The sequence below is a fragment of the Tachypleus tridentatus genome, chromosome 3, assembly GCF_004210375.1.
Source record: "Tachypleus tridentatus isolate NWPU-2018 chromosome 3, ASM421037v1, whole genome shotgun sequence".
Lineage (NCBI taxonomy): Eukaryota > Metazoa > Arthropoda > Merostomata > Xiphosura > Limulidae > Tachypleus > Tachypleus tridentatus.
In genome coordinates this window covers 39449114-39462075 of record NC_134827.1, presented here as the reverse complement: position 1 = coordinate 39462075, position 12962 = coordinate 39449114, and the positions used below count along the sequence as shown (strand labels likewise).

Genomic DNA, 12962 nt, shown 5'->3' with positions numbered 1-12962 from the left:
TTAAATACCATAGTCCATCAGATGGACTGGGGTACAACATAATAGTGGTTGAGAATCTACTAAAATCACAAACTACTTGAACAAATTTAGTCATAACATAGAGTACACAGAACGCTCCAAACAAAAAAACAAGTCACGCCACGCCTTAAGTTGGTCAATGTAACCTGAAGGACATGTTGAGACTTGGCATCAGAGGTGTCAACACGTCTGTAATACGTTATGTTCGCAAACTGGCAATTAAAGGTTCATACTGATACTTTTTTTATATTATAAAATACATACACTATGTTGTTGGGCTTAGAATTCTTCTACAGTGGGTGTCTGTGATATGTTGGCGATAAATTCAAAAATCAATGAACAACACTCACTCCACACCTGTTTTCAAAATATTATATTCGGAACTATCTAAACGTATATACAACATTATTTATATAATAGATATCATACGCATGTCATAAACACTACATAGTTCCTCTTCTTCTTGTCAAAAGTCCATTTAGGACTATTCAATTACTTTAGAATTTCAGTTGATAATCCCAACTATTTTTCTCTGTTATTGTCGCCAAACTATCCGGACACAACTTTCTTATTTTATCGTCTTGGTACCATGGTTGTATCTTACAGCTCTAAAATAGTCTGGAATCATCTGTTCCTTTGTTGAAGTCCACGAAGGTTACTTCAAAACTTTCTCTCATGAAATATTCTTTTAGTCTCTTTCATTCTAATATACGAGCCGTTAGGCCTTCCAAATCTGTGACGATTAACTTTCCGTTTAACTTTTCTCTGGCCTTCTTGTAACTTTACTCCATGTCTGCTCTGTCTACTTTTCCCGCTCATCTCATTACTTTTCTGTAGTACTCAATCGTCTGCTCGGTCGCTATATATCCTCGACATCAATAAATTTCATGCGAGGTTCAATAATCTCGACATCAATGAGTCACATACACCACGAATGTCTCTTACCAATTTATGTAACTTGTCATAACATTTACTTTAAAATAAATGCTTCTGACTCTTGTTATGAGCAGAACTAAACAGTCATAAAATATTCCCTCAAAAAATAAGTAATAATACCTAATCTAAATAGTGTTTTATATCATGATAATGTCCACCATGTTATTTCACCACACCATGATTGGGTTTTCTGTTATTATTTTATTATGTTCATAACACAGATGTGGTATTCTAATCAAATAAAAGCGTAAAAATGTCAACTACCCAAGACACCGAATGGATGGGATAAAAATGTTTTGTTACATATAAACTTTTGATTTTCAACAACTACAAAATATAAATAAAAAATAAACATGAATTACCCGATTCCTTCTGTTACTGATAGGATAAAGTATTGTCCAGTTATAGAGGGCCACTATCCTGGAATCAGGAGTTAATGTCAGTTTGTTACTTCGTAGTTAATTTTGATCAATTGCACCAATCTTCACCCCACACACAGTTGTTACACAATATATGTTACTAATAGATGGGTTTCCGCAGGGCCCTCGAAACTGTTTTATTTCGAGAGTAAATAAAATCAAAATTATTTTTATTTCTTGGTTTTAAAGTTCACGTGTCATTTTGTAGCCTACGTAATACATAACTATTCTCGTGATTCGTGGCATGTGCACGTTTTACTGACGTCACGACCGTAGAAATTACAACGTTAAACTTCCCTTATGTGAAGCCATTTTAATGTTGACCAACAGACAACACACTATTAAATTGTGAGGAGAATGGTTGAAACCCGTGACCCCTCGGATACGGCCTTCTATTCCCTATCAGGGATATAATGCTACTGCGCGTAAATTTGAGCGATGGAAGACAAAAACAGCCCACTTCATGTTCAGAAGCGGGACGGGTATTTTATAGACATCACCGGTGCACCAAAATCCTTGTTGGCCACACGCAGACCACCACAGTACCAGAGTGTATTTCAGATCGTTTCACTCGTGGTTACAAGCATAAAAATCGTCGGTCAAAATACTAATTACTAATAAACAAAAATCACAAGAAAAATGATGGACCCTCAATCAAACCAAGATCCAAAATATATATATTTACTGACACACTAAAACCAGAGGAACCTGTCACACCACCAGCTTGTATTAACCAGCGGAACCAGCTTGTATTCGTCTTCCGAATATTAAAAACGTTCATCACGTTTGTAGGAACTAGTGTCCCGCCATATTTACATGTTACAAACACGCTTTTCCCTAAACCTAACAACAAAACAGGACGCGCGCGGTTTAAAGCCTACAGTTTTATCTGTGTTGGCTTCACACAAGCTTTTTAAAACTATTATCCAGTGGGTGTGAAACTCAATACTTCAACAGTAAACCTAAAATAACTGTTTCTGAAAGTCTAACTCCGACAACAGAACAAAATGTTAATATTTAAGAGCACATTATAACAGATCATGCATTTCACCAAATACTCTCCACCCCAAACTAATCCACTCTACTTCGAACTGGGAGGGAAAAAAATATGAAAAAGGGATCAAACCTATAAATAACAGCTATGACGTCATTATTCATGGTATGTTCTTTAATAAACACAAAAGAGAATGCGTTATATTCTTCTACTAAACTTTCCACCTTATCTCTAATATTCTGATGTCTGAAATACATTAATCTCGCGATTTAATTTGTTTAAAGCCATTAGAACTCAACAGGTGGCGGGTAAGGCGACTAAAAGATAAATCATATTCGTTTTATGTTTAACAGGTACAAAACTGGGTGTATAAAAGGTAGGCCGGAATTCACTTCATCCGCGGTACAGTAAAACTACACGGTTTTAAATCTTTACTATATACGACATTTTCTATACAGATCAGATATTTTAAGCTTTTGATCACGTACACCGATAAAACTATATATATGTGTGTTTAGTTTAAAATATGTGCAGTCAGAAACGTATATCATAATTATGAAGAAAAAAGGAAGTCTGAAAGAAAACGTTAAAATGTTTCGGGGTATAGTATATCCCTGCAAACGGTATTTTAGTTTTTACTGCCATCTGGTGATAAAATATAACCACGTGGTTATAATTTCATTGCATCTCAGGACAGCTGGTCTGAGTATTAAAACTTTTATTTAAATAAAGAAGAGAACAACGTTTTGAACTTATTAGGTAACCTGCAGGTTAATACAGAGATTGCAACTAACCATTGCCGGGCACATGCCTTAGGGACGAGATTGTAAATGGGTACGGGATTGTAGAGGGCGTTGCAATATATGTTAGGTTACGAAGACGTGCCCGACAAAAACGATCAGTTGCAAACTCACTTTAATCAGAAGATGACCCAAGAAAATCGAAACATATTTCTCTGCTTGTCAATCAGTGTTAATACCCATATTATTCTGAGATACATTTTGACTTCAAGTTGGTTTCTCGTAATCACCAATAATTTCATTGTGTGCCAAGTTTGTGCTGAATTAAATACATTTCGGCCACTTAAGGTTTTCGCCAAATTACTTGTACAAACACCCACTACTTTATGTGGATTTCCCTCCACCCTATTATGGTGATATTTTCAAGTCTTTATCTTTAAAATATTCAGTAACTATAATTCAATCTTCATCGTATGTTTTACAGTATACCATGAATATATGACTATCATCAAATATATGCTGTAAGAAATGTAAGCCGTCACGACAACACATTATACTTTTGTCATTACAAATTTTACAATTTGCCACATTTTCCAGTTATTTCACACTAGTATTTAGATTGAGTTATCACGTTAGTTGCCAAGTGCTACACTTTCTACTTTGTCTTCTTGTTACAAGTTTCTAATGTTTACACAAACATCTTGTTAAGTTACAAAGTACATAGTATTCTGAAGTTAACTATTTTTCTGGATAATCACTTTTTTTTTTTTTTAAATCAACTATTACAGCTCAAAGGGTTTATCTCTCATTTGCGCATCGCTCGACTGACAGCTGAGATTTAAAACACTGCTAACTGAAATCAACTTAAGAGAGGAAATAAAAACACTTTTCTATTGTCAATAAGAAATCTCAGTGAAGGATATAAATACACACTTGATTAAAATGTGTTATATAATAACAAATTAATTCAACAGCCCACTATTAACAAACATCACAAGACCAAAGTTTCTTGTCATACTATCCACCAAACAACAGAGCCATCAAATTCCTTCTTGGCAGTGTGTAAATGGCCATTATATACTAAACTGTCCTGTAGATGATTCATATATTAAAATAATTTCAGAAAGGGGTCCAAGCATACTGAACCAAGGTATAGGCAAGTTTAAAGTCAAAAAGGGGTCCGAGCATACTGAACCAAGGTATAGGCAAGTTTAAAGTCAAAAAGGGGTCCGAGCATACTGAATCAAGGTATAGGCAAGTTTAAAGTCAAAAAGGGGTCCGAGCATACTGAACCAAGGTATAGGCAAGTTTAAAATCAAAAAGGGGTCCGAGCATACTGAACCAAGGTATAGGCAAGTTTAAAGTCAAAAAGGGGTCCGAGCATACTGAATCAAGGTCTAGGCAAGTTTAAAGTCAATTCATCATGAAGTCCAACAATAGCAATCAACTAAAAAGTGTTTAGAAGAACAAAGACAGCATGTCTCTCTGTGGAAACACAACTAAGGTTATAATCCACTTCTTTTAAATTACACTCTTATATGTACTCCAGTTTTCATGTAATTAAATCCAGCTTGCTCTATGTTTAATTTTACTTTTGTTTTTTAAATAATTCAGCCAGGTTATTTAGTTTCATCAATTTAAAATCTATTACATTTTCATCTGTTTCAATTAAATTGTACTCCATTCGTCTTCCCTGAATTTTCGAACCAAGTTTCGTTCTTTCTTGTCATTTCAAACTACCAACTCCGAGAAATAATACTAAGCAAGTTTTTCACTCCATGGTGCTCTACATTTTTTGTTGTTTCTGGTTATTTATTCTGGTTAGTTAATTTGAAACAATCCAGTTTGTTTCTGGTTATTTATTCTGGTTAGTTAATTTGAAACAATCCAGTTTGTTTCTGGTTATTTATTCTGGTTAGTTAATTCGAAACAATCCAGTTTGTTTCTGGTTATTTATTCTGGTTAGTTAATTCGAAACAATCCATGTTGTTTCTGGTTATTTATTCTGGTTAGTTAATTCGAAACAATCCATGTTGTTTCTGGTTATTTATTCTGGTTAGTTAATTTGAAACAATCCAGTTTGTTTCTGGTTATTTATTCTGGTTAGTTAATTCGAAACAATCCAGTTTCTTTCTGGTTATTTATTCTGGTTAGTTAATTCGAAACAATCCAGTTTCTTTCTGGTTATTTATTCTGGTTAGTTAATTCGAAACAATCCAGTTTGTTTCTGGTTATTTATTCTGGTTAGTTAATTCAAAACAATCCAGTTTGTTTCTGGTTATTTATTCTGGTTAGTTAATTTGAAACAATCCAGTTTGTTTCTGGTTATTTATTCTGGTTAGTTAATTCGAAACAATCCAGTTTGTTTCTGGTTATTTATTCTGGTTAGTTAATTCGAAACAATCCAGTTTGTTTCTGGTTATTTATTCTGGTTAGTTAATTCGAAACAATCCAGTTTGTTTCTGGTTATTTATTCTGGTTAGTTAATTGAAACAATCCAGTTTGTTTCTGGTTATTTATTCTGGTTAGTTAATTGAAACAATCCATTTGTTTCTGGTTATTTATTCTGGTTAGTTAATTCGAAACAATCCAATTTGTTTCTGGTTATTTATTCTGGTTAGTTAATTTGAAACAATCCAGTTTGTTTCTGGTTATTTATTCTGGTTAGTTAATTCGAAACAATCCAGTTTCTTTCTGGTTATTTATTCTGGTTAGTTAATTCGAAACAATCCAGTTTCTTTCTGGTTATTTATTCTGGTTAGTTAATTCGAAACAATCCAGTTTCTTTCTGGTTATTTATTCTGGTTAGTTAATTCAAAACAATCCAGTTTGTTTCTGGTTATTTATTCTGGTTAGTTAATTTGAAACAATCCAGTTTGTTTCTGGTTATTTATTCTGGTTAGTTAATTTGAAACAATCCATGTTGTTTCTGGTTATTTATTCTGGTTAGTTAATTTGAAACAATCCAGTTTGTTTCTGGTTATTTATTCTGGTTAGTTAATTCGAAACAATCCAGTTTGTTTCTGGTTATTTATTCTGGTTAGTTAATTCGAAACAATCCAGTTTGTTTCTGGTTATTTATTCTGGTTAGTTAATTTGAAACAATCCAGTTTGACTAATTTGTGTTTACTTAATGACTTTTAAAGAAGGAAAGATAAAAATAAATTTACAATTAACAACCAGTTCTAGAGAATTTTTGTAGACAACACATTACTAACAGTGGAGACAAAACTCTCATTAAATGAGAAGTCTATACGGACGTCTGTATTTAATGAGTACTTAACAAATTTGATTTTAATTCTAAAATTATTGTACAGATCTAGAAATATAATAAAAACTCTTATACTAGAGATGTAGGAAACAAAAGTATTAGTTTTGAGTGGACAGAGACAGCACTGACTCTCAGAACTATAATTAAAATACAGGTTTAACAGAGAAACAAACATAAATCACAAGTACATAAGCTGCTGTAGAAAACTGACTAATTCAAGGAGACTATAGATTGCAATAATAAAGAAACCCCCACAAAGACGGACGATGCTCGTCCTGGTAAGGATAGCAAGTTGGCAACATTCTTACGATAGATTTTCAGATGAAATAAAACCACCTAATGAGAAATATAAATATTGTGTAGATGGAGAAATAGGAACAGAAATCAGATCGTCACTGTAAAAAATCAAGTCATGAAAAACAGCAAGTTTTCCCTGAAGTTAGAAAAACAGGGCTAATTTAAAACACCTTAATGACTTCGCAGCATGTTAAACATAGAAAACTGGACAATGTAGAAACAAAGATGTGATAAACTCGAGACTTAAAAAACTTCTGACAGAGAAGAGATTAAGTTCAGGATAAGTTTCACCATAATTACAGTGTTAGGGATAGGTTCTGCTTTAAAAGGATTGAAGTTTCCTTAAAATATTGTTGATAAAGTGAGTTAGTAGGATAAAATTTAAGCAAAAACATTACCAATAAGAATCACTACAGATGATACAGTTCCCAACAAAGGAACGACATCAGTAACTGGTGTGTGTGTGTGTGTGTGTGTGTGTGTGTGTGTGTATATATATAGATCACATGTTATAGTAGTAGTTATTGAAAAATGACCCTATGAAGAATTATTTGTTAGTTAAATTTTGTCTAAAACTACTTAACACCTGTCCATGCTAGGCCTAATTTACAAAATACAACAAGTCAAAACTACACACAATGAATTCTTACACTGATTTTTACCAATGAAAAGTGGAATTGACTCTCATATTACAGTTCCCCACCAGAGGAAAGGTGGTGCACATTCAGTGACAGCATTTGAACTTGTAGCCAAAGGTTACACGTTATTTGCTCTAACCATTCAGCCATGCTAGGTTCTGTTAAAAAACTGAAAGATACTGCAGAAGAAAACTGGTGGAAAATTTGGGGACATAACAGAATAGCTTATGTAATGACTTGCACAAAAAACATGGGTTTGAGAATAAAATTATTCAACAGACAAAAATTTTATTTTCACACAATTTTGTTCTCAACATAACAAAGTAATTTTGGTTGATTTCATTATGTATCAGTACGTTCAATATGGCACTCACAGTCCCCTGAACATTAGCAGACTGGGAACCTAAAATGACCTGGGCAAATACTAATATATATATATATATGTACAGTAGGTTAGTCAGTAGCACTGGTCCACTGAGATTTTGTTCAGTGACTCGACAGTCCCAATCAACTCCTGAACCTAAGAGGAAAGTTTAAATAATTCTGAACAAAATAGTCCTAATTTGGACCTTGTAACAAAGTCAGTGCAAGTGTAATTGCTTGGATCTCAGTTTCAAACAGTTATAAAATACACTGCTGGCCAAAATCTTGAGGCCAATAAACAAAGACAAAATATGCCTTTTGCATTGTTAGACTCAACCACTTATTTGAGCAGAGCTTGTAACAAAGTCAGTGCAAGTGTAATTGCTTGGATAAAATACACTGCTGGCCAAAATCTTGAGGCCAATAAACAAAGACAAAATATGCCTTTTGCATTGTTAGACTCAACCACTTATTTGAGCAGAGCTTCAAAAGATGAAAATAAGAAAAGGGAAAATAAAAATAAAAAACCTTTTAGCATTTAATACGGAAAATGTGAACACTATGAATTTAGCCTAAATACTAGCTGGTCAAAAGTTTAAGACCGTACTGAAACGAAGTGTTAATCAGTAAACACGTAACTAAATTTAGTCATTTGTGTTCAAGCATTAGCATTGTCAACATCTCCCACTGACATCTCCTGTATTACATTGGGTAAAAACATGGCAAAGGCTAAAATGTTGACAGAGTTTGAACGTGGCAGAATTGTCGAGCTGCAAAAGCAAAATCTCTTTCAACGTGTCATCGCTGGTGAGATTGGGCGTAGTAAAACTGCTGTTCCAAATTTCTTAAAAGACCCTGAGGGATATGGAAAGAGAATTTCATGTGGTTGGTCCAAGAAAATTTTACGCGCATTGAGTAGGAGGATTTGACGGGTTGTCCGGCAAGACACCAACTGATCGTGAACCTGATTAAGGCCCTTACGGACACAGAATGCAGCTCAAGAACAATAAGACAGCATATACGAGAGAAAGGCTTTAAAAACCGTAAACATCTTCAAAGGCTATGCCTTCTTCTACACCACAAAACAGCTCAGTTAAACTTTGCTGAGAAGCATTAAACATGGGACGTAGAAAAGTGGATGAAGATTTTGTTCTCTGATGAGAAAAAATTTAACCTGGATGGTCCAGATGGCTTCCAATGTTAATAGCATGATAAGGATATCCCACTGGAGACATTTTCTAAATGACACAGTAGAGGAGGTTCCATCATGATCTGGGGTGATTTCTCCTTCCATGGAACAATGGAGCTTCAGGTGATACAGGGGCATTAAACATCAGCTTGCTACATTGACATGTTGGAGAGAGCATCCTTATTGACTGAAGCTCCTAACTTGTGTGGAAATGACTGGATCTTTCAGCAGGACAATGCTGCATTCCACAATGCCTGCAGAATAAAGGACTTTTTCATGGTGAATAACGTGATTCTTTTAGACCATCCAGCTTGTTCGCCCGAACTGAACCCCATTTAAAATGTTTGGGAGTGAATGGCATGGGAAGTCTAGAGAAATGGACGTCAGTTCCAAACAGTGCATGATCTTCGTGAAGCTCTCTTCACCACTTGGAATAACATTCCAGCCAGCCTTCCGCAAACGCTTATATCGACCATGCCAAAGTGAATGTTTGAAGTTATTCACAATGACGGCCGTGCAAGTCATTACTGAAACCTCTTGTTGGGCATTTCCTACCCCGTTTAGGACTTCTTTTTGGTATGGTGTTAAACGTTTGACCAGCTAGTATTTAGGCTAATTTCATAGTGTTCACATTTTCCCTATTAAATGCTAAAAAAGTTTTTTGTTTTCATTTTTCCTTTTCTTATTTTCATCTTTCGAAGCTCTACTCACTTAAATAAGTCTAACAAAGCAAAATGCATATTTTTTCTTTCTGTTCATTGGCCTTAAAATTTTGGCCAGAAGTGTAATGACCTAAATATTTAATGAACATTTTGTTTTGTGTTTTTATTTCAATTGATAAAGCCAATTATGGATTTTAGTTCAGTGGTACAAGAAAAAAATGGTAAAGTTTAGGATGGCTATGTGCTTCTCTGAGAAAGGACGTTTGTGAACAGGTTCTGCCAGAAGTACAGTCCTGATGTTTGTGTAGATTATGAAAAACTAATTTTATACATAATTTTAATGTTCCAGTTGGACAGGAAAAGAAAGTTTTTGTGGAACGAGATGAGGTAGGCTTAGTCAGATCACACATGCTTGTGTCTAGTTCTGCTCTAACAAGATGGTTGCCTATTGTTTTGCCACATTTACATTAAGCATTATTGGCCGAAGTGAATGCATGAGTGAGCAAAACAGAAAGTCTCCATAAATGTTAACTAAATAGATACCAAATGAAAATACAGAAGTGGGTTTAAATTTTTTATAAATGAAACATTTTGGTTAAACATTTATTATATGCTAGTGATTGTAAATAGTTTTATAAAATTAAAAAAGTTTAATGGAAAACCTTAAAGAATCTAGAATATAAATGTAATTAGCTACAATATCACGAAATGTAAACATTTCTAAATGTTTCTTTTAATGTATCATTGAAAAATTTGATCTTTTCAAAGCTCCTAATTCATGTGAATATCACACACAAAATATTTTATTTTTCAGAAGATACATACTCAGTAAGGTTCATTCACATTTATATGACTATCCAGTATATATATATAAACAAACCATACAGCAGGTACATTAAGTTGACACATCCAACCATTTAAGGGAATAATTTAACCTATCAAAATTCACTTTAACTTGTAACATTCTCATTTCTAAAATAATTATTTGTGACACAAAACTTACAAATTATCCTGTAGCAAACAGTAATCTCAAGCTCTAAACATATTAAAACACACAGATAAGTAAGATATGCAAAAGGTGCATAGCACAAGTTCAACAGTAAGCATCAAACTTGCCAGCTGTATCACACATGACTTCACTCTTCAGTTCCATAACTGTCAACAGTTGTGTAACAGCATCATCAATAAGCAGAACTGCCCTTAATCTCCTAAGCTGGCCAAACCCCACGAGACATTACTGGGATTATGGTTGTAAATATTAGTAGCAGTAAGGGGTAGCAAATGATGATTTAATGCTTTGTAATCATTACTGATTTTCTCCTTTTTGTGTGCGTGTCTACTGATTTACAACATTTGTTTCTAGTCAGTTTCATAAATAAAACCTGGCTTCATTTACACAAAAGGTATTTTCATCTCTACTATCTACATATGTTATCTTTCATGAGATTTTACTGATAAATATTGAAAAAAAAGAAATACACAATAGTCTTAACTGCTCCAAGGTTTGTATAAAACTGTAGGTAACAGAAATGATACTTATGAAACACTACCAGCTAATCTTTTCTATACAGTGTTACCTAAATCATAAAAGTAAATCTAATAGGATGTGTGTTGAGTCACGTTTTAAAATACCTATCATTGTACACATATACATCTGGTGACATCTTGAACTTAATACAATTACTTTTGTTACTTTGATGAAATGGATACAAATCTCCAGACCTCAAAGGACACATTGAATTGTTTGAAATGGTTTAGAGGACTACTAGGATAGGGTAAGATATCTGAACTTATTTTCTCTTGAAAGACTAAGAGTTAGAGATCTGATTAAGATTGTTCAGGAATTAGTAGTCTTAATGCATCTGTTTTCATACTTAATGGTGAAAACAGTAGAACATGGGTCAAAAATATAAACGAGTTATGTTTAGCTAAGAACAGATTGCCTTCAGATACAGTGAACTTGAAAGAGTTTGAAAGGAAACAATAAATATTTCAATTATATGGGCTGGCTTTTAGAATTTTTTCTAAAGATTCAATTTAGTATATACATCAGCTTAGATGCACCAAAAGATCCATTCTTGTCCTTTAATATTACATTATTTATACCGAAATCCAACATTTCTGTAACAGTTCTTCCTCCATAAAGTGACTGAATTCCACAACACTACTACAAACTGAAGTAACTCAAATGTGTGTCCAATTTTTCCTAAGACATGCCAAACAGATTATTGCTTAATTCAGAAACAAAGGTATATAAAGAGTATACTGTATGGAGGTAATAAATACCTGGTCCAAGCAACGGTGTTCTGGAATGATGAGAAGAACGAAAATCTCCAAACACACTTGAAGATGGCAGATGACTTGATGGACTACGAAGACCTGATGACCCTCCACTTTCACTACCCTCCTGGACATGTTCTCGTCTCTCACTTAAGTCTTGAAGGGTCATTGTAGGACCATTGTGGTGGGCTGTACCCGTTGTTACCTGGTTACCTAACACACCCTAACACAAAGAAAAATAATTAAAATCATATGTAATTACAGCATGTACAATGTCATGTCCTCATCAAAAGAAAACCAAATATGACAACCTGGTTTCCCTCATAACAAAATCAGTAACATAATCCTCAAGGTGACTGATTCATACATAATATTTGAAACTCTGGATGTTAAAATATGCACCATGACACATTCATGATTTCATATTTAATGTGGGACATTAAAACAAAGAAACATACAGTGAGAAAGCTGAATCACAGCCAACTGTTGGATAGTTACAAGTAGCAAAATATATATTGGATTTTTCAATATTCATAAATCATGCTTCACTTACACATTCAGTTTTAACATGCATTCATGTTTAAAATGACAAACAACTAAAACAAAGACATACTCACCATTAACTTTGCATCATTAGGCACTTGACACAACACTAAAATATAGGCACTTGACACAACACTAAAATATGCCAAGTATTCCCAACCACTAGGCACTTGACACAACATTAACATATACAAAGTTTTCCCAACCCCAAATGCCAAATTTTCCCAACCACTAGGCACTTGACACAACATTAAAATATGCCAAATTTTCCCAACCACTAGGCACTTGACACAACATTTAAATACACTAAATGATGATGTCACAAACATAACTTCAACCTTAATGTAAATATAAACCTACCACTTCCATTATATACATTATGTCTGGTCTTTTTTATTAAGTTTCTTTTACATTTATAGTATCCTGATCTGAAATACATATACAATGATTAATCAAGCTACTGTAGGTCACTAAAATTCCAAAACAAAAGCTAAACATGTTACCATAATTACTTCTAGGTCTTTTGTTCAGAATTTCAAAAGTATGCATTACATAAAAATATACATTTCTCTCACCAAAACATTTACTTTAACATGTATCTTAAATATTAAA

At 33.7% G+C, this 12962-nt stretch overlaps 1 protein-coding gene across 1 annotated transcript in view; it reads right to left on the bottom strand.

Annotated features, from left to right (window-relative positions):
• Positions 1-12962, bottom strand: part of LOC143246729 (homeobox protein dve-1-like) — a 131613-nt gene that overhangs the window by 104432 nt on the left and 14219 nt on the right. Inside the window, 1 exon segment of the mRNA XM_076493819.1 lies at positions 11814-12030. Coding sequence (XP_076349934.1) covers positions 11814-12030 — 217 coding nt within the window.